General features: G+C 47.6%; 1 protein-coding gene across 1 annotated transcript in view; it reads right to left on the bottom strand.

The window, feature by feature from the left end:
- PLXNB1 (plexin B1) overlaps positions 1-23980 on the bottom strand; it is a 37149-nt gene extending 13169 nt beyond the window's left edge. Inside the window, exons 1-18 of the mRNA XM_088528192.1 lie at positions 22819-23980; positions 18206-18388; positions 17661-17789; positions 16130-16230; positions 15301-15433; positions 14501-14657; positions 11329-11437; positions 11129-11237; positions 9706-10569; positions 9178-9303; positions 7973-8095; positions 6867-6960; positions 6493-6659; positions 5326-5477; positions 3501-3606; positions 1867-2003; positions 1048-1224; positions 686-854 (exon numbers count right to left, since the gene is read on the bottom strand). Coding sequence (XP_088384318.1) covers positions 686-854; positions 1048-1224; positions 1867-2003; positions 3501-3606; positions 5326-5477; positions 6493-6659; positions 6867-6960; positions 7973-8095; positions 9178-9303; positions 9706-10569; positions 11129-11237; positions 11329-11437; positions 14501-14657; positions 15301-15433; positions 16130-16230; positions 17661-17789; positions 18206-18388; positions 22819-23952 — 4170 coding nt within the window. The 5' untranslated portion in view covers positions 23953-23980. The remainder of the gene's footprint in view (positions 1-685; positions 855-1047; positions 1225-1866; positions 2004-3500; positions 3607-5325; positions 5478-6492; positions 6660-6866; positions 6961-7972; positions 8096-9177; positions 9304-9705; positions 10570-11128; positions 11238-11328; positions 11438-14500; positions 14658-15300; positions 15434-16129; positions 16231-17660; positions 17790-18205; positions 18389-22818) is intronic.
- Positions 23981-24697: the final 717 nt, after the last annotated feature.

The raw sequence follows: 24697 nt of genomic DNA, 5'->3' as shown, positions 1-24697 counted from the left end.
TATAGCCATAGGTTTTGCTGGGAATACTCAGTGAGAATACAACAGCGGGAGACATCAGCTTTGAACTCGCTGCTCAGACAGGACAGGGCTAGGGACCTTCAAGGTCCAATTCAAGGCCCATCTTGTAACCTTTTGTAACTGTAAACATTTTTTTAAACCAATTTTCAGCTATCAGGAACCCCTTTGCTCTACAAATTCTGCTGTATTCTCTATAGTCCTGATGCAGTCATTATCTCAGGTATCTGACAGGAGGAGATCAGAAAAAAACCTGGTAGAATTGGTCATTCCACTGAACTCTAACTGCTTTTCTCAGAGTGAAAGACAGCCCAGGGACAGGTCTGAACTATGCTAAAAAGAAGAGCCTGGAGCTCGGAGATACTGAACAACACAGGATCTGTTGTAGATTCCTTCATCTCCACCCTGCTGCTCTGCTGTTTCTGTCTCCCACCACAAGCCCTGCACAGCTCAAGCCAGAAGCAGACCTCACCCAGACAAATGTTTACGAAATTGCTTAACCTTTAAGCCTGGCAGAGAACATTTCCATTTAGCCAGGGCTGTTAGTCAGCAGGAACCCAGGCAGTAACTGCAGGGGGTCCAGAGGCCCTAGAGACACCAAGTTCATCTCTCCAGTGCAGCACACCAAATCTTACAACCCGTGGGGCTGAGGAGGCATTTGCTACACTACCTGCTGGATGCTGCACAGAGCACCCTCGGGGCACTCGGTGTCTGGGATAATTCGGCGCCACCGTCCCAGTCCCCGGCGCCGGCGTTCAGATGGAGAAACCGTAACGCGAATCTTCGGTTTCTGTACAACATCCAGGTTGTATCCATGAACTCTGAGCACTCTCCCTCCGCTGCAAAAGAAAAGCAAGCAGTTCCATCCATCCATTAGCCAACAGCGCTCTCCCCTGTGCTCCCACCCTTCCATCTATACCCACGCCACAACCTTGGCTTTGCTCCAAAGCTCAATAAAACGGACAGAAGCCACCAGCACTGTAGTACCTGCCTGCCGCAGTGCACAGAGGCACAAGTATTCAGGCTTTGTACCTGAGGAAGCTTTTAGGTGGCTCTGCAAAAGTGATGTTGGGATCCAGGGTATATCTGAAGAGGGATCCTTCCAGTCTCCGCTCCTGATCCCCGTATTTGATGGTGACCGGGAGTTCTGCAGACACATTGCTGGGACTCGTCTGACACGCCAACTGATCCTCTCTCATTTCTGAAAGGCTTAGAGAGACAGAGGAGAGGACAAGGGATTAACACAGCCACCACAGAGACAGCATCTTTAATGCTACCCATGCTCTTTGCTGACAGCCTGTTCTCTGGCATCTCCCTAAATTTGATGCTGAAAGACCTCGTGGGTTATTTGCTTCTTTTTCTAATCTGGAAATCCCTTATAAGCAAGCGACAATTGCTGGGGAGTTGTCAGTGAGCAGCACCCTGCACAAAAAGCAGGTGCAACCCCTGTCCAGATGGGAGGGCACAGAGGCTGCCAGGACATGCTGCATCCTCACCAGCACCAGAAGTGCTGCCGGGCACCCTCGTCCCAGGACACCAGAGAACAAGCAGCCCTTAGTGCCAGTCTGCAGGAGCCACCTGTGCATGGGTTCCCTCAGCATAAGCAGAGCTGTCAGGATGGGGTAAAAAGTCATGTCAAGAGGCATGAAGGTCACAACACATTGTGCTTGTGTGAGGGAAAGCAGGTAGGAAAGAGAGCTGAGGCTGTAGCTACAATTCCTGAGGGCAGGATCTCCAGGAACAGATCCCACAGCCCACGGAAAGGCTGCGAGCTGAGCCCCGAGATTCCCTGGGAAGGGCTGAGGGGTGGACGGTGCTCAGCCAGCGCGGGAGGCCGGGTCCTCAGCTTACATGTGGCAGGGCAGGTCTCCAAGAAGGATGCTGATCTCGCTGGGGTGCCCGGTGAGCAGCTTTGAGCCCAGGAGAGTAAGGCAGGTTCCTCCTGCTTTAGGGCCCTGAGTTGGAACTATGGATTTCAGCTCTGGGTTCTACAAGAGAAAAAACAAGAAGCGAGTGACAAGGACCTCATAAAAGAGGGTGAGGAAAGAGCACAGCAGAACACACCCAGTGACCTCCAGTGCTCTGAAAATAGAAGCTAACATTCCCGATCACACGCAGGCCACGGACAGGCTCCAGCAGCTACTTTATCACGGAGCCGAGGCAACAGGGAAGGGATCAACAACCCTATGAAACTACTGTGAAACTGCCCTATGAAATCCAACTATGAAACATGAGGTGAGGACCACAGTCTTTCCACATAAGGTAAGAGGCAGATGGATGCTGCAAACGGCAGAGCTGTGAGCCTCGCACCCAAAGCCTGGGATTAACAGTTCAAAGGGATTGTCCAGATCAGTAACTCAAGTGAGGAACAAAAGGTAGCAAATAAATTGTCTGCTTGTCCAATAAAGGAGGGGTTACCAGCAGGGAGCCCTAAGAATTTGTGCCAAGACCTGTGCTGTTAAATATACTTGTAGGTAATATGGAAAGGGAAAATGAAATTTGGTAAATTATTCAGACTAACAAAAATTTAATCCCACTAAAGGACTGCAGAAAAATTTAGAGGGATCAGTCAACAAGTGCAGCATAGGTAATTCATTGCTGATGAATGAAAAGATGTGTGAAGTGAGAAGGAGCAAGAAGATTGCAACAAAATGACACAAATATACTTGAATACAGCCTGGAGTTTGGAAGCCGAGCTACTGTCCATTCCAGAGTACTTTGGTACCTACAACAGCTAAAATTTCTGCTTCACATAGTAGATAAAACAAAACAAACAAACAAACAAATCCCCAAAACATAAAACCTCAAGTACTAGCACTTATTGTGGAATAAATTTTGGAAAAAAAAAAATTCATGCCACAGTACAAATCTGTGTTGCACTTGCATCTTGACTGTCCCATGTGGTTCTGATCACCTTGCCTCACAATGGGGTTAATAAAACCAGAACAGAGAAGAGCAACAAACATGACTTTATCTTAACCACAGACTATGAATTATCAATAAATTCTCAGAGAGGAGTTTAAAAATAATACAAAACTTTTTTTCTCTATACAATCCAGAGTAACTCTGGGCTTACTGCCATTTGCTGCTGTAGGTCAGAAGCAAAAACACATGTTTAAGTAGCAATTTAAAAATTAACATAACATCCTAAGTCCTAATAAAATGTTAAGTTATCAATAAAATCTTCAATTCAGAAAGTCCATTCTGCAGATTGCCATAAAGTTGCACTCCCTGTACTTAGCTTTTTCTTTAAGCATTCAACAGTTCTCACTAGCAAACAAAACTATAGGCTACTGGGCTTGGTATGATCCAGTACAGCTGTTCTTATGATCTTAGGAATGGAAACTATAACTCTAAAGCACCAAATTCAAATAAAAATCCCAGCTACAGTATCTGGCAGAGCCCCTTAAGTTCATACAATAAATGGTTCTGCAGCAAAAGCACTGGAAGAACATGGAGAGGTATTTAAGAAGCAATAGCATTACCTGGTAGGTGAAAATATGTCCAGAAACTCCACGTCCTCCTCCAGGGACTTCCACCACAACGTGCCCAAATCGCTCGGTCCAGCTCCCGCCAGCGACACACACGATGCTGCGGGGCAATCCCAGAAGAGCGTCACGGTGTGCAAGGGAAGAGGAGCTGAATCCACTGGCCCAGGCTCTAAAATTCATCTAGCAGCCCCAGCTCCCCTCTTGCAGCCCCACCACAGGCTCCGAATATGACTGAACATTGGGAAGGAGCTTTAACAGCTGGTTTAGGTACAACAGAGAGGAAGAAAAAACAACAACAAAAACCCACCCAAAAAGCAGGGGGCAATTCCACAACAGGCCCATCCTTTCCAGAATTGTCTCAGACAGACAGGATGAAGCCCTTTGTAACACAGCTGCATGAAGAGGCCAGAATGGTGCCATTATCACATCTGGAGTGGCTGCAGGCTATGGAGGTCCCTCCAGGTTAGTGGAAGCTCTGGAGGCTCCGCATCCAGGTGGCACTAGTCTCCAGCCAGTGGCCTCTGCGACCAGCCCGCTCCCCTGATCTGCGCTTCCCATTCTTCCCAGCCATAACCTGGTATGGAAGACACTGACGGGGCAAAGCCAGGCTGCATTTAGAACAGTGAATCCCGTCTTACAGCACTCATTCAGCTAACAGAAAATCTTTACTATGGCAGAAGGGTTTCCTCAGCTTTCCTATGCAGTAGAGGATTAATTTTGCTTGGCCTTGCTCAGGAGCACATTCCAGGTTCATAGCTACATCCCTCAACCACATTTTCACTTCAGGAGTGCAGGGAGCCCTGGTGCAGTTCAGGTCGTGGTGACATGGCACTACAGAACAAGACAGAGCCATCCCAGAAATACATGTTCTAATTCTAGGATGCAAACAGAAAGCAGATGGAACCAGACACACAAGGAGCACAGACAGGACAACACTGCTCACGGTGGGCCACTTCCCAACAGGATCTTACCTGGCTCCCAGAGGGAAGGGTGCTACAGCTAATGCTAACACAGAATGGAAAATGAGTTTACGATATCTCTGATGAGAGGTTACTCACAATTGCTCTGCTCTTCTCTCCACATCTCCTGCTGGTTGCTTGGCTCCTCTCCCTCCCTTGTCCAAGCCTGCCATCTACTTGCCTGGCCACAGACCAGCTCCACACATTTCTTTCCTTGCTTCTTGCTATACAAGCCCTTTCCTGACCACACATATTAGATACCTGCTGCCCTTTATTACAGACATTAGCTGTATCCTGCAGGACCTTTTCCCCCTTCTCCTAGCCCCTACTTCTACAGGTACTGTGTGACCTGCCAGCCACCAAAGAGTGACTTGGGGCTCAGCAGGACTCCCTTGTCAGTCCCTGGTCGGCTAGCAAAGAGTGACAGTCTGAGGGACATCCACTCAGAGGCGAGAAACTGCACTACCTCCAGCCATATGCTCCATCTTCACCCTGTGTTAACAAGCTCGGGATATTTTCTTAGCAACACCACTTACACAGGCTGCATCTTTGCTTTCTTGAAGTTCCTCCCTATCAGGGACATGCGCCCATGACTCCCCTGCCCCAGCTGCATTGGGCTCCCTGCGCTGGCAGCATGTTCAGCACGCAAGGCAGTACGTTTGGGTCACTGCCTCTCACACAGCCTACGTCCAAGGTCATCACCCAACTGCTCAGACAGTGCCCTTACTCAGTGGCACTCCCCAGGGAACGGGCAAGTCTCATCACCTGCTACAGCAGAGGTAATGACATTCCAGCCTAGTATCAGCAGCCCGGGGGAAAGCCAGGACCTGCCTCTGGGAAGGGGTTCACAGATACTCTACCTGCTAGAGATCTCATACTCTTGAGCATCTACGGCACAGGGGATTCCTGCAACAGTGACAGTTTCTGCAATGTCTTGATGTTTCTGCCCGAGGTTTGAGCCAGTGATGGTGATTCTAGTGCCACCTTCCACTGGTCCAGACAGGGGGTACACCTGCAAAGACATCCGAGCATGTGTAAATGTCACAGTATCTCAAATCCTTGCAGTCTGGCAACTGATCTGCAGCGCTGACTCTGCCTTGTCAGGGCATTGCAATGGATTCGTTTTACTGGCTGGGACTAGCATCAATTTGCATCATCACCACAGGAAAAGCCGGAGAGGAGAACAACACAACCAGAGCCACCTTTCCCATACCTCACTGTTGCAAGCTGTCCCCCTAGAAACTACAGAGTGCTAAGCAAGGGCTGCCCTGCTTTGGCTTCTCAAAAACATGCTGATCACTCCATAGGGCATTTCTGCTATGCAAGCAGGAATGCAAAGCTAATACATGATACCAATATTGAAGCAGCAGGCACCATCCTCCTCCTCAGCATCAGTACAACATGAATTGCATGCTGCACAAACCTCAAAGCTCTGGCCCTGAACAGCAGCCAAGACAAGCTACGAGAAGATGCAGCACATGGAAGTCGTGTGCCACTGGAGGAAGGACAAACTGACAGCAAAAGGGACACACGGCTACAGACATTTGTCATGTGGCAGTTAGCAAGAAACATGCAAAATAAACAGACAGAAGTCATTATTCCCAATAACCCATTGTGCCTTTTCCATCCCAGCTGGACCATTACCATTAGGTTTGGTCTTCCTTTTCCCCAGGCTCAGCTGGGCCAATCTGCTTCAAAAACTGTCAGAGAATCCCAGCTGTGGACCCCATTCCTAGCTGCTGGATGATTCTGTTTCTTCCAGGGTGACAGTTTCAGCTTGCAGGAGGTACAAATGCATCTTTCCCAATTGATCTCCATTAGTCCCTTGACAGCCCAGCAGAAAAGTCTAGTGTCTTCCCGCCACAACACCGAGGAACCAGAGGAGAATAAGACTAACATGTTCTTTAGGTGGCCAGTGCACAGCTGAGCTGCCCTGTTTGCAATCTGAGTTCAGATTTTCTGGCCTCAGCTGGAGGATGGAGCCCTCCTTGTCCCAAGTGTCGTACACTAATGAGCAAGTTACTCACAGAGTGAATGAGAGGTGCTGGACACAGGTCCTCTACCTCTTCCTTGCAGGAACCCCTGAAGATACAGCTGGGGTTTTCTCCTCCACACCACACACAGTTGTACTTCGAGTCAGCCGTCTGGCAGCGGCTGCAATCCGTGTGGCCCACAGAGCAGTTGTAGAAAGTCACTACAAGGGAGAAATATTCAGATGCATCTGCAAGTACCATCCAGAGCACAGAGAGACACCATCCCCTGCCCTCTCTTGGGAACAAGGCTGTAGAGCTTTTCCCATTTCCCTGGGATAGGACCACTACCGCTGCAAAAAGGTGAGGATTTCTCAGCTTCCCTCCACCCCCCTTGCTGTCTTCTTGCTCGGGAGGTGTTGCACTCCTACCGTGAAGATCTGCAGCACTGTCCACTCGAAGGTGCCGCCGCCTCTGCACAAACACCACAGCGTTGAACTCGAGTTGAGGTGCCGTGTAACTGTACTGCAGAGAGAGACCAAAGTCAAGGACGTAGGGGAGGCAAAAATGAGCCAGCTCAACAAACAAATTCAGGGTCTCTCCTACACAGCGCCTTGGGCCATATATAGCCCAGATGGAGCTTCCTGTGAATGCAGCCAGACCACTTCTGGCAGCAAAACTAGTCAAGGCAGCACTAACTGAGGCAATAGCAACATAAACCTGCCCTCACTAGTTCCCACAGCCACAATACCTGTACTAGAAAGAGCAGCAGACATTGGTTCACCAGGGAAGCATGGAGAACACACTCGCCTACTCATGCAATTACTTGTCTAAATTCTTAATTGTATTCTTAAATACATAGCTTTCTACCTACAAGCCACCTGCTCAGAGAATTGCTCAAGAGAGCAATTCAGCACAATTCATTGCAGTATTATAATTGCTCTGCAGGGCTTGTCCAAAAAAGCTTATGTTGTTCCTCTCCCTCAACTAGATTAGTTTGCAAACTAAAATTATCACCTCCGCTTGCAAATCTTGCCTCAGGTGAAATCCACACATCCTGAAAAATGCATTGCTATTTTGTTGTGCCTGATATAATCCATAGGCTAGCTTCCATCACTAAAACCAGAATTTGTATCTATCTGTATATTTTTTTGTTTTTACACAAAAGGACCACCATTGCAGAGAAAAATCACAGTCCAGAAAACCACAAACAGTGACTCAAGCTAAAGCAGAAACAGCACCATCCTTGCAGGCAGCACTAAGTGATGCTTCAAAACTAGCATCGTTCTACGCTGCAGCGAGGGCAGCAGCAGACCCTGCGGCTCAGACAGCACCACCTTTCCACAGGCTGAAGGTGCCATTACTACCAGGCAGCAGCATCACAGATGAGGGCCTCATAATACCAAATATCTTATGAATGTTGTAGCAAAACATGCTCTGCACCCCTGAAGAGCTCCCTTCCCAGCCTGCCAAACCAGCCAAGCCAAGCCAGATCAGTGTGAGCTCTGCAATGGCATCACACACCCCAAGCACTCACCTGGTGCAGCTGACAGGTGATATAACACAGGGACTGGTTTGTTTCTTCCCCTTCCACATAAGCCTCCATCACCACTGTCCTCCCCTCCAAGTTCAGGACACACTCATAGTCCCACTGCTGGTCCTGCAGATGGGAAGACACATTGAGCACCATTTCTCAACCACATGGAGCTTCCTGGCACAGGACTGCGGGCTCCTGTCTCCTTGTCCCATGATGCTTACTGCGTAGGCACTGTGCTCCCCTCATTCCCCTCACTAAACCATTTTTATGCTGCATTGAAGGGTTCTCTACGCTCTCAAAGCCTCTGATGAAAGGAATCACAACCAACACAAAACAACATTCCTAGAAGGAAGCATATGAATGTTGGTGTGGGCAGAACTCGACATAGGAAGAAGATTTAAAGGAAAAAATGGTGGGACTATGAGGTTATACCTGTACAGATCTGAGACTAGCTTGGAAATGAAGAGCAGAGTGTGCAGATTAATGCAGTGCACCTCAGAAATAGTAAGGATATTTTTCTTTTCTCTCCTACAAATTTTCTACTTAATTGTGTAGACAACCTCTGTAACAAGACAGATACAAATCTGTAAGCAGCTCTGCTCCTCTGTGCAATGTAATATATCAGGTTTAACGTATAAAGTAGCAATTAGTCTGTGGGCTGTATGCTCCAAGGTGGTCATTTGTAAGAGGTTAGTAAATCAGTCTTCTGTTTCGAGAAGCAAGCAGAACTTTTATCAGAGGCACACCCAAGGAATGCAGCTTTCAAGGGCTGGTTTTCCCCATTGCAGAAGTTTCAGGTATGACAGGAATAGCCACATCAATATTAGTAGGCCAGAAACAAAAAGGAACAGCTTATCTTCAGCTTATGGAGACACCATCAGCAGAGATTCAGCAGGAAGTTACTCAAAATCTGTCACCTGCAGTGTGACATAGGTGCCATTTAATGCTAACACACGCAGATTCTTTCTCATGGGTTTGTCCATACCTGTAACTCTCCTCCCTGGCTGCCCTCCTACCCACCATTTGATCTAACTATGTAATTTCTTATCTATGGATCTGCTATTTCTCCAGCAGCAAAAACCTAGGCAGAGCCCAATCACCTCCTTCAAGTAATTTTAGCAGCCCAGTGAACAGGTTGCCCAAAGCCCGCTCGGTTCTACAAAAGTTCCAGTTTCTCAAAGCTAATGGAAATAGCAGCTGACAACCTGATAGAGGTGGAAGTTCTTTCCCAGAAGAGTTATCTTCCTTGCCACATTGACTGGAAACAGTGAAGATCCCTGGATCCCTTGCACACAGGGGCACGCGTCAGGACCCCAGCTAAGCTCTTCATTCTGAAAACAAACACACACCTTTAGAGAAAGAGACTTCCACGGCTCTGACAGAGGCAATCAGACCCTAACAGTCCGTGAGAGAAACGGGAGCGGGAAGCTGGACTTCTTTGCAGAAAGCAAAGCAGGAGCCTGAAGTGGTGAACGGCAGAGAGCTGTGAACATGCCAGACATCACAGCAACTGTGACCTCCAGGCCAGCAGCATTTCTACAAAGTGTTGGAACCTCTTCTCACACATTTTCCTTTCTCAGGGTGCCAATTCTCACCCTGCACATTAAACTGTCAGCTTCTTTTCTCTAGAGGATCACCACCTCTCCTGTGTGCTGAAATGAGATCACCAATCTCTACTGAAATTTTGAAGCGTTACAGCCTTGGATTGCAGACTGCAAAGCCCAGTGACTTACCTCTTCCCAGAACCCAGGGGCATCATACTGATAGTCAAGGTCAGGATGGACGATCCTGGGAAAGTCAGGGGTGTCCCTTTCTGAAGAATCCCCATCGCCCGAGAGCAGTGTAGAAGCAGAGAAGGGAGATGTTTCATTCTCAGCCTGCAGCAAATCCATCCAGTCCTCTGTGTCCTGGAGCTCCGTGCCCTCCCCTAGCAGCCAGTCTGGGGGAGTTGATGGTGGGAGGTCTGAAGTGAGTAGTTTAGTTCCCAGCTCTCTGGAAGAGTCATCAGAGGCAACAGGCACCTCCGGTTTATGGCTGTGGGTTTGGGGAGACGGCATGGCAGATGTCAAAGCCTCAGTAGAGGGAACAGAACTGGGAGGCCAAGTGAAACTGTTGACATGAGGAGACGATGCTTCTCCTGCCACAGATGTGTATAGAGGACTAGGCACCATGGTGGTGGGTGGGTTTGTGGGCCATGGCTCCCGGGCAGTGGCTCCGGCCTCGGAGGTGGGCAGCTCCGTGTCACCCACAGGCTGCGCTGGGCTGGGGAACACGGATGCAGCAGAGGAGGTTGTGTCCGGCTCCGTGACAGCAGGGATGTCCGCTGGTGGCGGCAGAGGGGATTCTGTGGAGGCCTGCAGAGAGGCAGCTTCAGATGAGAGAGTCGGGTACGTGTAGCTGAGGGAACCCGCGGGCTCAGGCGTCGTATCCGAGACCGCGGAGGCTGTGACAGGGACAGGCTCCGTGGGGGGCACGGAGCTCTGCGCCGCAGGCACGGTGGGAGTGACAGGTTTGGTGGCTGCTGTCGGTGCTACGGTAAAGGACTTGCTGGGGGGAGCTGCTGAAGACAGAAACAGGCTTGAGGTTGGAAGCTGTGCCTAGAAAGAAAAAAACACGGTGGAGTGAGAAGGGAAGAACAAAACACAATAAAAGATAAACAGAAAATAGATTATTGCTTCCTGTAGCAATGTTTACAAGAGGCTGCTTACCCCACTGCATTTCAGAGAGGAGAACTAGACCTCATAGCACCTGTCTTGGGATGGGGCCAGGCAGTGCTCACAGATTCAGCTGCAATCTCTGTCCTAGACATGTTTGTGCTCACCCCTACTCAGAGGGAACCCAATGGCCTTCATCCCTCACAACAGGGCAAGGTGCCTTGTGGCTGCCACAAAAGCAGGTGCTCTGCCACCTCACTGCCAGCTCCCTGCAGGCTTCCTCTTGCCCCTCGCCCTCTTGAAGCAGGTCACACTCCTCTCCCTGGGTCACCCAGTCTGGGATCTCATCTGATAGCACCTTCCCTGAAACCAAGCGAGGCCGTGTAACAGTGCGGGCAGCTCAGCTCTGTGCATGAAACAACTGTGAGGTGCTATTTGACCTGAGAAGAGACCTGACTCTCCTGAACACAAGGAGGTTGTTAGTAATGACTAGGAGACTCACCCCTTCGTTGTAAATAATCGTTCCTTCTTCACAGGCTGCTTTGTGCGTGCAGAGGTGCTGCTGGATGCACCAGTTACATCTCCAGGGACTGCTCACACACTTCTGGCACCTGGGACAGTGAGAGAAGAACAGCTGCTAAGATGACCCAGGAGGGGACAGTCACCCTCCCCATAACTATAAAAAAAACCCCAGGTGCTCACGGTGCTGATTTCCATAGCAGGGCAACAGCAGCACAGTCATAGAAAGAGAAGTCCACAGAGGCAATGAAGATGTCATGGAAACGCACTACAAGCTTTATGGTGACATGATCTGAAAGCAAAAATAAAAATTTCTTAGAAATGGAGCCATTCTAACTCTGCAACACTGTTAGGAGAGGCAGCGTGTTTGGGGGAAGACGCTATCAAACATGGAGATAGATTCCCTTGCATACTTGTAGCATCTTCATTCCAGGATTATCTTATAGACACTAAAAGCAGGTTGGACAAGTCTATCAGGAACAGTTTATGACGACTCTTGCCAGCTTGTGGGAAGGAAGATGGCTCTGAAGATCCCCCCCATCTTTATTTGCTGTAATTCCGCTGTCATCTCTATATTACAGGAAGAAATAACATTCCAGGCTCAAAGCTGATTGCTTTCCCTTGTCAGACAAATGAAAGCCAAACCCTTAGAACTGACAAGCACTTCACATGCTGCCATCACCTTGAGTGTCTTGTGATATGTCCAGACTAAGTGAATAAGTAAAGGAGCTTACAAAACTTTTAATCTCCACTTCAATGACTGAACACTTTTATCTGCTTCAAATTGAGGTCTCATATTAGCTCCGGCCTCAGCATAGCCTCTTTCTCTTTGGGGGAAGACTATCACTGTTTTCTAACAGACTGGAGAACTGCTGAGATAGTCATAGGTAGACAGAGCTGTTAGCCTGAGCCTGAAGGAGTTTTGCACATGATAATACTAAAAAAAAAAACAAAACAACAAAACAAAACAAAACAAAAAACCATTTAATCTTGAGGCATACAAGTGCCCGCTGGCCCTAGAGTCAGATGTTAGCTTGCTCAGTAATGAGAATATATTGCATGTTCTGCTGGGTTCCAGGAACAGCCATTTTTCCAAGACAGTTTTGCTACTGAAGTAAGAAGCTTGCCCATCTTTCCTCTCAGAGCTCAGGCCTTCTCTTTCAGGTAGGGTCCACTCATTTGCAAACATCGGGACCACAGCAGTGGTCTTGCCTCGTAGAAAGTCAGTCTGGCCTAAGCTGGGCTCCTGGTAGAACGGCAAGTGAAGCAGTATACTGGTGAAATAGCTGATAAGGTGCTGCTCATGAAAAACCATGACTAGGAGAAAGAGAGGGTGTCATCTATGGCTGGAGGCAAAAGACACTATGGTATTGCCAGCTTCCATTGCTGTTTCAGAGGTGATGGTATTTAGCAGTCAGGGAGAGGCCAATACCTCCCAGGATTAGGGCTTTGACACCACATTTATAAATATTCCTTTCCCCAAGAAGGCTGTTATTTCCCATGACTACCAATAATGCTGTTCAATGGTGCAGAAGACAAGGATGAATGCTTGCAAACTAAAAACAAGGCTTTATGCTACTGACTTGGAGCTCATCAGCTTGAAGCGACAGATGACTCAGTAAAAATAAGCCTTATAGCAAAGCCTGGCGGGGGCAGAAATATATAGATAGATAGATATAGATATATGAAATACATATAAATATACACACATATATGTACATATAAAAATTCATTCCAATGGGAAATGTATTTCTGGGAAAGTTTTTCATATAAGAATGGGAAAGTTTCAGTGCCTTTGTCTGAGGCCCTGATGAGACCTCTTTTAGAAAGCAGTGTATGATTCCAGTTACCAGCTTCAATTCATCTTAGTAGAGCACTGAAGTAGTGCCAAGAAGAGTTACAAATACAGCGAAGGAAAGAGGAAACCTACATAACAAAAGAACACGAAGAAAAAGTTGGCACGGTTAAAATAACAGAAGTCTAATGCTAAGAATGCATGGCCTTAAGTCCTTAGATGGCAAAAGAGCTGTTGAAGCAAAACAATAATACAGATGAGATTAAATGGACACTAACCATCCATGGATAAGTTTAGGCAGAAAGCAGAACCAGCTTGTTAAGCCTCAGAGAAGTGACATTAAAGCAGCATAGGTTAAGCATCTATGAAGACTCAGTAGAGCAAGACTGGCTTAAAAAAGGCACCAGTAAGAATATCTGAAAGCTGGAGTAGCAGGAACCAGCCTGTAGCTCAATCTACCCTAATTTTCACAGCTGTGCTCAAAATCAGACTCACTTTTGCACAACCGAATGGTTGAAGCCAAGTGTATCCACTCTGCTACAGTGGCAGTGCATGGAGCATCTTCCCTCCGTGCCTGTCCACCCTGAATGGAGACTTGCTTCTTCCCAGACTAGGGCAGAGCAAAAAGCCAACAGGCAAGTATCATCAAAAATCAAGGAATCCGAGACTGAATGACTGAGTAAATTAACTTTGGCTGTCATGTTACATCCATGGAAGACCTTTTAGACCTATTAGCCAGCTACAGAGTGGCATGAAAGATCCACAAGATTAGATGAATCTTGTGGAATGTTCCCCAACCTGTACCTGCCTTTTGCTTCAGATGAACAAGTGCTCTGAAGAGATCAGCTCATCAGTACTCACACGGACAGGTTAAATACTAAAAAATCCACTGTAAAGACAATAAACCGAGTGAGAACTTTCCAGGCATTTAGTCTTAGAGCAGCCAACTATGGATAACCAGCCAGTTACTTGTCACACTACCAGAAGGCTGACAGTGCATTTTCTGAGGTTATGCTGCATTGCAGATTCATTTCTAATCTCTTCTAGGACAGTGGATCTCTTCGGCTTTCCCTACAAGCACTTCCTTGTTCCACTAACACGGGGGGGTTCATGGGGTTTGAAAACATTTGTGTTTTGTTAGGTTTTAAACACTACCTCATTTTTAAAATTAAAAAAAAAAAAAGAGAGAGAGAGAGAGAGAACACGCGTGCGTGAGCACGTGCACAAGAGTCCTATATCCAGATTTTTGACAAGGCTGCCAAACCAACCACCACTCTGAACTGCATTTCAGATCATATTCAGATTTGTGTATAACCCTTCAAGCAGAACCTCCTTTCCAGCTACCAGAATTTGGCACTGGAATCTGGCAGCAGCCCAGAATAGCACAGGATGTGTGTGACACAAGTAGAAAGCAAACACATGACAGAATGAAATGAGCACCTGCTGATAGACCATGTACATTCATGACTATTAAGCCTGGCAATCTGATAGATCTGAAATGTTCTTTCCCTCGACAATGTTATCAGAACTATCACACTCCATTTAAAGCATTTCACTGACCTGCTCCGGTTGGCAAAGCTGGTGCTTGGCTGGGATCTGGTGAGGGGCACATGATTCCCGACTCTGTCAGAACTGCTGGGCTTTCATAATCTTCAAAATAGCACGAATAAAATTCTTCCTCGTGCAGAGACGGTAAATCCGAGATAGCCAGGAAGATCTACCAATTCAACAGTGTCCAATAAGTTATTCGCACCCTAACATTCTTATTTCATATAATTTATGTTCTACTTTCTGGTAGTATAGTTTTCTGTCGTGCCTCTTAGGTTGGGCTACTCCATTCATGTCTTGCCATTCACAAACTATATTCGCTCATTTATCAGCAAGAACTCCCCCTTTGCTCAAGTATCCAAATGAAGGCAGGTTCTGATCACCCCTGACACTGACAGGAATACTGCAGCATCATATTAGCTTTTCTACCAGCTCTCCATTACCAGACTGAAGCTGTAACCTGAGGTAGCTTCTTTCAGGTATTTCTGAGTGTCAGAAATACTCTGACTCCTCAGAGAAGGGCACTTTATGCACACCTAGCCAAGGAGAGATCCCATCCAAGCAGCCAAATAGTGCAAAATGCTTAATAACTGCCTACTAGCAGACAGAGACTCGTAGGTTTAGACGAACAATGATGAAATTTTCTCCTGAGCTAGATCATGTGAAGTCCTAATGCGAGACAGGCAAATGTGCTCAAAAGTTTAGTGATTCAGTACACCACTGAAAGCAACAGGAGGACTTGTGACCCCTCAGAGCTCTCAGGGGACCTTCTATTTGCTTGAGCACGACCATAAAGGATCATCATTGCTCACATTTCTCTTTTCCTCTCTGCTGATATTGGCTGGAGTTAGCGATTGGATGGACAGGCACTGCTGTGTAGAGTTAAAACTCCAGAGCCACTGCTCGCTCCATCTGGATCGCAGGCATTCGGAGCGACGGCTGCACCTGCACAGAAACAGCAAGAAGCTTTACGGGAGGGCTCCTAAACAGGGGACCCATTCTTCAGCTCTTAAGTAGATCCTGGCTTTCAGAAACCTTCCTGGAGGGTCAGGGAGCCCCACACACAAGCCACAGAAGTTCCAGTCTCCCATCACCATCCATAACAGGATGAACTGATGCCAGTATATACAGATGAGTAGGCACTCACTGGGCTTCCAGGGCCATAAACTATTCCTAGAGCATCCCACTGGGAAAAGGAGTCAGCAAGCAGACAGATACACTCAAATAAAACATGTCTTATTAAGTAGCAACTGTGAGCAAGAAAGTGACATCAGTTAAAGAGCAAAGATAGTTCCTCTGTATTTGAAATGAGGCAGCTCTCAAGCTGCAGCCAGACAAAATAGGCAGAAATCCACTGCAGGGGAACATGGTGAGTGGTAAATAAAGTCCCAAAAAGCAAGAGAAAGATACTCTGTGTGCTGGAAAGAGAAGTGCAACCATGGCTGGTGGTAGTGATGCTTAGGGAGGTAGATAGGAGAGAGTGTGAATCTGTAGGCCAAACACATGTAAAGAAGCTAAACATAGATTAAATCCAGGCAATCAGACACACAGAGAAACACAGATATAGAAATGAAAGAGAGTAAGTAGACATATTTCCTAGGCACCATCCCTTCAAAAACCTTGACCAGGCATATCTCTTACCGTCCCTGAAGGACACACCAGCCACAGTAAGGATCTTTTAGTTTCAGACAGGATTCACAGTCCGAGTACAGGGAACACTCCAATATGGGAACCTTCACCACCTGTCAGAAAGCAGCGAGAAGAGCATGAAAAGCATGTTCCAGTTTTATGACTTCTGCCCAGCTAACAAGTTCTATTGCCCTGACTTTGTGTTAATTCTCAATACTACTTAAAACTAAAGAAAAAAGGAATAAGCACTAAAACATCAGTTTCCAAAGAGGCACTGAAGCAAGCCTAAAGCAAAGGCATTGCTACAACCATCCCCCTCACTTGCAGTTCTTCCTTATTTCTTTGTCTAAACCTCCCTACTTGCCACCTGAACCCATGACTCCATATCATACTCACTAGCATGATGGAGAAGGGGTTCCTTCCTTCCTTTCCTCAGTTATTGCTTGCCTCCCTCTTTTCCCTGCCTTCTCCCTTAGATTTAGCAATACTACTACTTTCAGTTTTCCCTGTTTTTCATTCTTCCACCATTCACTCTTGCTAGTCTGGACTCCGACACGGCTCATCGTCTCTCTTGACATGCAGGCAACCGATGCTGGACACAGTAGTTCCAGCTGAAGCCTCTGAATCCATCTGCTCTGTTGCCCAACTCTAACAGGCAGAACTACCATTTGACTGAAATTAGAGCAACGGGCTTTGATCACTGTGGAAAAATAAACTCCTGCCATCCATCCGGGGTAAGTCTGACCTGCAGAGCACCTCTGCTTTGCTTTATTATCCCCCCCACCTTACTGATTTCAGCTTCTTGTCCCCTCTTTAATCACCTACTACACTGCCAGTTACTTTAAATCATCGTCTTCTAATCCCTAACCCAATACTTTTGCTAAATACATCTTGTTATTTGCATTCTTTACTGACAGAACAATTACTCTTAAGGATATATTTCAGATTTCCCTAATCTTCTTCTACTCAGAGATTTTAACTCCTCCTTTGAAGTGTTACAGAATTTCTGAATCCCACAAAACGCACATAGGGGGATGAAAGGAAGCAGCCCTTTTCTGGTACGCTCTCATTTGAAGTTTGCCCTTTCCTTCAGACATGGAGTAACTCGGGGCCTGCTTTTCTTTCTGCCTCAAGAAGCTGATTTGAGTGTTATATAAATCCTCTTAAATAAGGTATCTATAGTTGGATTTTCCACTCTAAAGATGTCAGTATCCCCAAAGTTTCAGCAAGCCTCATGCCTCTTCTTCCTGCTGCCACTAGAGAGAGAACAGCGTAAGGCAGGAGAAGACAGAACAGTGTCTAACACGGTTCCTTATACATCTTGATGTCATCTTCAAGACTGTTATTTACCTGGTGTTACCTCTTAACAGAGGATACTTCCCACACATTTCTTCTTTACATAGGTTATGTGCCTACAGAAGAAAAGCTTAATCTTCTATCTGATTAAGAATAGTATTTGTGCTCTGCCTCTTCTATCCCCTTCAGCAGGTAAACGGGGCCACAAATGCTTTCACTTTGCTGTAAAAGATTTTATGGCTCTTACCATTGACTGGGTCATGACGAAGAGGTGCTTCTGCAACTGGTCGAACAGCAGGTCTCCACTCACCATGCTGTTTACCTGGATAGCTAAGGAAGAGTATATCCTGGTGTCCCCCATCGCTCCCAAGTACGCCTGCGAGAGACGGAGACACACGGCTATGCAGGAGCAGGAGGGATCTGTCCTGCATAGGGAGCAGCTTGGAACTGCTGCTGTGTGCAAGGGTTTCCACCTCCCCTCCAAATCCCCCTGCAACGGCTTCAGGGATGTGCAGCAGGTGCTCAGCAGTACATGCAGAAGCACTGGAGGACACAGCAGTCCTGACTCGGGTTCAGTGGCAAGGCAGCATGACAAGTGCTTGGAGCATTCATGCTCTCAATGGACAGCACAGACAGCATGAGAAGAGGCCATCTGATAGCAATTATGTTTAGTAGGAACCTAATTGCTTAAGGGATTGAGGGGCAAGAGAACTTGCTTTTTTTTTTTTCCTATGTCACCTGAGCATCCCTGGTTTGCTTTGCCCTCTGTTTCTTGTTGCATCCTGCTCATACCTTGTGCAATCTCCCTTTGCTGTCTCCCAGAAAAGCAATAGTGTGGCCATCTTCCACATTCACTGCCACAGCGGTCAGACGGGCTTCTGTCTTCTCCAGGAGGGGAGCTGCTTCCAAAGGTATCCGGCTGGCCATGGGGCTGGGAGTGTGGTCAGAGCCGCAGGGGTAGGCATACAGGGTGTCCTTGGGGAGGGAAAAGCACAGAGAGCAGTAGAACAAAAGCAGATACAAGTAACATTAGCATCTTCAACCTTCATGACCAGCTTCTTCCAACCAAATTCCTCAGAGGTGCCTAAACAGTAAATCCAGCTTTGAACCCCTCTGGGGTTTTTGACTGAGAATAGAAACCAGCTTTTAATAATTAGCTATGTTCACTGCTTGCAGCTTTTTAAGGGACCCTGCGGACATTTCAGCCAATTCCTTTTAGCATAACAGATGCATCAGTAATGAAATGCATCTAAACTCTGTTAAACTATCAGTCCCCCAAGTGATGGGTTGAGGGAAAATTCCCTCTGTTTTTCAGAACGAATGAACAAACAAAGCAAAAAAAGGAGACCAGAATTCCTGATTTCACAGCAAAATGAAACCAGCTACCTGGTCACAAGCACCACCAACAATTAGCCATGTTTACGTTGCACTGTATCAGATTGACTACACATATGAATTCTAAAGTAGAAAGCCTAAGCATTGGCACATGTATAAGCACCTAATGGAAAAAAAAAATCAGAGTGCATAGATCCATAGCGAGGCCACAAAAAAGCCAAAACAAGAGTCTTTTCTGCACATCACCTCAATTCTTCAGAGCTTTGTTACATATCTGAAAATTAATTCCATAGTGTACAAAGCACTGCGTGAAAACACTTATCTTTCTGTTCCAGTTAGATACCTTCCAATCCCACCGAATATTCACTTACTGAATTGTAAAGGAAAGAGAATAAAAGCTGCCAAGTGATTTACTATTTGCATGTGTGAAGAGAAGATATTTCATTATGTTCCTATTCCCTATTTCCCCTCACCCCAAATAACAAACCCAATCCTGTCTAGAATAATTTCTCCATTGCTTTAGAGTCTTTCTTGATACTTTGTTCTGCATCCAATCTAATTTTCCAGTACCCTTTTGGAGACTGAATGTGGTATTGTTCATTCAACAATTACCAACAACATTTTTATCAATTAATGGCTTGTCTTCAGGCAGTGCTGTTTGTACAAACTAATGATTTTCCAGCACTGAATTCCTTACGGGCAGCATTTTCACCCTCCTCTCCGGGTGTTTCCTGATTACTCGATGCAGCTGTGCGGGGAGCAGGGCATCAACGGGGCAGTTTGCATGGGCTGCAGCTCCCCTTCCGCCCCGGGGCGAGGGGGTTAAATCAAGACTCCCCGAGCAGGGACTCGTTCCGTGTGACATCCCGACGTCCCGTTCGCCAGCACGGAGCCGCGCGGTACCCGTGAGTACCAGGCAGCCCGTCCTGCCTCGGCATCGACACCCCCAACACGGGATTCCTGAGGCATCTCCCTGCTCCCCTCGCCACCCCGGTGCAACTCCCCAGCCTTTTCCCTGCTCTCCTGCCATTTTTCTGTTCTCCCACACAGCGGCCTGTTGGAGAAACTAATCACTTTTGACAAAGTCTATGAAAATCCCATCGTAAAATATATTTAACCTGCTCACCTCCCTCCTCAAATTCACTGCTATTGTGGCAGGCAAGGAGGGGGTGGCACGATATTTCCACTAGAGAAACCATGCTAGAATATAATGTATTTCATTCTGATGTTTTGCTTTCCTTGCAAACACTAATTCAGCTGATTTGCTATGTACTAGTGTAAGGCTCCAAATTAATGTCTCAAAGCAGGATATACTTTTAGCAGCTGCTAGGGCTCTGCCCTCCTCCGACCTGGAAAGTCTGTCACTGAGAACGAGTGCTGTTTTCCTTATCAGCTCTTTTCACTTCATTCTCATGCTTCCCACAACATCCTCTGGGCTTGGTCAGCTAAAGATTTCTATTTCTCCACTTGTCCAGCTCCTACGAATTTTAATGGCAAATGAGTTACTGGCAAAATCTCATATTCAAAACCCCCCAAACCTTTACTTTGAGCAGGGCTGTAACCATCTTTTGCAACCTTTTATTGATCACACAAACACCGGTGCCTAGGAACTTCAGTTCTGAGGCCAATTTTTCAAAATTTGCTTAAAAATGAATACAGAGTGGGAATACTTGTGTCCCAAATGTGCTCAGAACTGTTGTTGTCTATGTACAACGCCAAGGGCAAGTCACTTCACACCCAAATCTAGGGACCCTATGACAGAGTGACTGGTGCAAGGTTTCCCAGCAGCCGTACAGCTCACAGGGACTGTTTGCAGAGCAGTTAACCACAATCAAGGATGAAATTTGTTCTGTTTCACAGGATTAAGCCACAATAATTGTATAATGTGTTTATGTAAATCCATATATAAACCATCTGAACAGTTGTCAGGGAAAAATATCTTGGCAGTGAGGTGGAGGGGATCGTCCTGTGTCCTCCTGCAATGCAGCCAGCTTGGGGGCTGCAGCTCCTGGCACAGATCCTGTTGTGCTCTTCCTACAGCTCACAGAGGCAATGACAGGGACAGCATCCAGAAAGATAAATCTATGTCCATACAAGAGGACTGGGAGCTTGGTGCAAAAGTGCAAGTCATGTGTTTGGAAAACTATATCCTGAGAAGATAAAAACAATTCTAAAGCCCTGCGAAAAACCCTTTTCATATTGTTAATTATCGAGACACTAACAGCATCTACACAGTCTCCTGCAACCCAAGACCTACGGAAAAATCTGTATGCTTCCAACGCTCTAGAACAAGTGAACCAGCCCTGAGACCCACATAAAACCGCGTGCTCCTCCTAGTTGAAACTGTACTGAAGGGTAAAACCCAATGTCAGTCCTTCCCGACAAGCTAAAAATAGCAGCGAGTGCTAACCAGGGAAAAGGCTGTACCTTGTGCACAGGCTGCTTTGGAGGCAGAAAAGCGGGAAATTCATCAGCGCTGCACTAGAGAAAAGCACAAGCTGCCACCATTGAACCGGGCGTGAAAACTGCTCCTGCATAAAACGTTCATTGAGAGCTGCTTCCACGCGGGCTGAAAGGAGCCGGCCAGGGCTGGCACAGGCCTCTCCGTGCTGTTGGGGACAATCTTAGCGACAACCGCTACCATGTACTGAACGGCCAAGGATGAAGTTTGCAGGGCCATTTGCGTCTCACTGGACACACTTGTTAATAAGGTGCCACAGTTTAATGAGCCCACGGAGCGCCAGATCGCGCAGCTGGCACCCTGGAACAGGGCACCACGGCTCACACGGCAAAGAGTGGCCTTTTTCTCCCACCTGCTGCACCCCAGATCAAACCACAGCGGGACTCTCCACTTTGAAGGATGGATCTTGTAGGCTAGGACAACCTGAGGGACATCAGTGTCAAACCAAAGCCACCTCTGCCAATTCCTTCCATGCTGTCCCAACAGAGGACACGAGGGACAGGAAGACACTCCAGGTAGGACATAAACCTGCCTCTTGCTTTCCAATACTTTTATGTTCCTCCTGACCTGACATTCTTCCTGCTCCAAGTCTGCTCCTTTACCCTGGGGTTTTCCCACAAGTGGTCTACGCTGAGCTCTAGCTACTGCAAAGAAAAAAAAAAAGGCAATTTTAAAACTGCTTTTTGACCACACATCCAATTCCAGAGATTTCCGAAGCTCTGTGGTACCACTTCATTATTTGTGGCACTAGGCTGGGAAGGATCTGCACAGCCTGGTCTGTAAAAAGCAGGCACATGATAACACACTGTTCTGCCAAGGACCAGTGAGACCCAAGGTGCAAACAAGCTACTCACAGCAACAGTCTCCTGCTGGGACACAGCCCCCAGCACCGCCTCGGCTGCTCCGTGTTAGTGTCACTGTCCCTGATATCGCAGCACCAGCCAGCTGCTCGGGGTGGCAGCCACCTCAGCTCACCTTTCTAGCCTGCACCATCCCACCATGCCTCTGCCGTAGAAATCAAGTTTCGGCCTATAAAGGGGATTATCACTGCTTATAGCTCCGGAGACAAAGAAGAGCCAGGTCAGGAACAAATTGTCTTTGGGCACAAGTACAGTCTGGGGGAATGGGATTTGGCTGACACACTTGCTTCTGCTTACGCTCTGCTTTCAGTTCTGGGTGTCCTGCTGTGAGGTGAGACTCCCCTGTGAGGGAGGGAGACCAGGCACACCTTGAATTCAGGCACATTGATCAGGAACAACTTAAACGGCAGCAGCAGGGCTCTTGCCTCCACAAGACAAGCCGCAGGGTCAGGCCACACCAGGTGCCCTTCCCCAGGGCCACATGCAGCGCACTGCCCTCGGGCAGTCAATGTGCCCAGGCAGGACAGAGAGCTGCAGGAGCAACGGGACACACTATACTTAAGCGGGAGGCATCAGTTCTTGCATGGCTTTGTTGCAGTGGCTGAGAATCACCCTGAACCCAGAGGCTCTCCAGCACCAGCAGATTTCATCACACATCTGTGGGAAACAAGCTCATCCCGGGAACACAAAGCAGCACAAGAACACGCTACAGATTCCCCTTTGCCAGGGCAAAGGGGTTACAGACTCACCGCGGGCAGCTGGACACAGTTGGAACTGACATCGTATTCAATATAAGCCACCTCCGTCCCTTCTTCCGACCTCCCATCCCTCATGTAGCAAACATCCCTAGTCCAGTTGGTCAGGCGATCCACCTCCTCCATGGCGTAGACGCAGAGCGCAGACTCCTCGCTCAGCTTGCCAGAAGAAGCCTGCCAGGCAGAGAAGGCAGCGAACAGCACCTCTCCCTCGGTGCCAAACCGCCCTCGGGCCAGGTCTTTCCCCGGCCGGGTGACATAGGCAGCCTGCAGGAGGCTGTACGTGTTGGCTTTGCTCTGGCAGAGCAGAGGCAGCTCCACGTAGGAGTAATAATGCGAGTCGTCGAGGCAGATGCGCGAGATGTAAGTCTTGTACTCGCGCGACTGGGACTTGAGGTCCCGCCGGTAGAACAGGAAATAGACGCTCGAGCGGTAAGTGAAGGATTTAATGAAGTGGTGGTTGTACTCCGAGAGCCGGCCCACGGCCAGCTTTGCTGTTTCTTCGTAGGAGAAGATGGAGTGCGAGTCGGTCGCTTGAATATCCCCTCCCAGGGCCCGCAGATTTCGCGTGGTGATGGGAGGGATCCCTCCTCCAACTCCTCGGCTGGTGTACCCTCGTCCCACAAACAGCAAAGGGACCTCGTCCTTGGAGTAGGCTACGAGGCCCACGGTGGTGATATTGGGGTCGTTGGCAGCCACATACTGAGTGTCACCAGGGCTTTCTGGCCGGAAGAGAACGTGGTCAATGGAGGCGAGGCTCCTCTTCTCGCAGATGCCCTGGTGCACGCTGCCGCACACGATGAGCTCCTCCTGCGCCGCGTTCACCAGCAGCAGCTTGTTGTGATTGTCGGTGTAGTGTGCTTGAGGACACTCCAGCTTGGAGACCGGAGGGAGGCAATCTTTACTGTCCAGAACTGGCCCCGTCTGAACCACATTCTTCATCAGCAAGTCGGAGGTCAACTGGAAAAGAAAGTTGGTGGCCCCCAAATAAATAGTCCCAGAGTCCGAGTCCATAGACAAGTGGAGGAATTTTGTAGTGTTGCGTGAGAACGTGACATATTGCAGTCCCCTTGGAATTGCTGCTCCCAAGAAACAAAGAACAGGAAGGAAGGATGTTCCTAGAGGCATGGTAAACACTCTGCAAGAGGAAAAACAACAAAAAAGAGCTGTTATAACTCCTCTGAAAGTGGGAGTGAAGATTAACGTATATCAAACTCCTTCAATACTATTCTTATTATGAGAGATAGGCAAAGACGACACAGATAAGTATAAAGAAAGCTAGAGAGCATAGATAAACTATAAAGAAAGCTACTTCTCCAGCAGAGAATAGACTCTAAGAGCCAAAACAGGACATCCCTAGCAACACCCGCAGAAAGAAGCCTACAGGGGTATCAGAGGCTTCACTCAGTCACCTTGGCACCAAGGTGACAGGCACAGTATCTCCAGGAGGAGTTGGAGAGGTATCCGGAACCCCCAGACTCTGCTGGGAGGTACTAGTGGAAGCTGCTCTTCATCTCCTCAGTGTAAGACCTGGACTAAATTTGCTGAAGAAACAATACCAAAATAGATTCATCTGTCCAGGGATGCAACTTGAGGAGGAAGGTCCCATCTACACTGCAATAAAGGGTTGCTTCAAACACTGCAGCTTAAATTCACTGCCATTCTTGTGCCTTCAGAAGTGAGCCACGTTTAACCAGACTCCTCTCCAACTCTTTCATGTGATGCTATAGTGTAAGTACTCCAAGACAGGCCCACATCCCACAGCTCGTTGTATGCATTGTTAATGGGGAACACCACAGTAAAACAAACACACTGCTGTCCAAGACAAACACACCCTGCAGGACTATTGTTTAAATAAGTCGTAGGCAGGCTC

This window comes from Tinamus guttatus, unplaced genomic scaffold (assembly GCF_059628265.1).
Source record: "Tinamus guttatus ecotype Peru unplaced genomic scaffold, ASM5962826v1 Tinamus_guttatus_pri_ptg000307l, whole genome shotgun sequence".
Lineage (NCBI taxonomy): Eukaryota > Metazoa > Chordata > Aves > Tinamiformes > Tinamidae > Tinamus > Tinamus guttatus.
The sequence above is the reverse complement of the archived record's forward strand: the minus strand, read 5'-3'. Positions and strand labels throughout refer to the sequence as shown.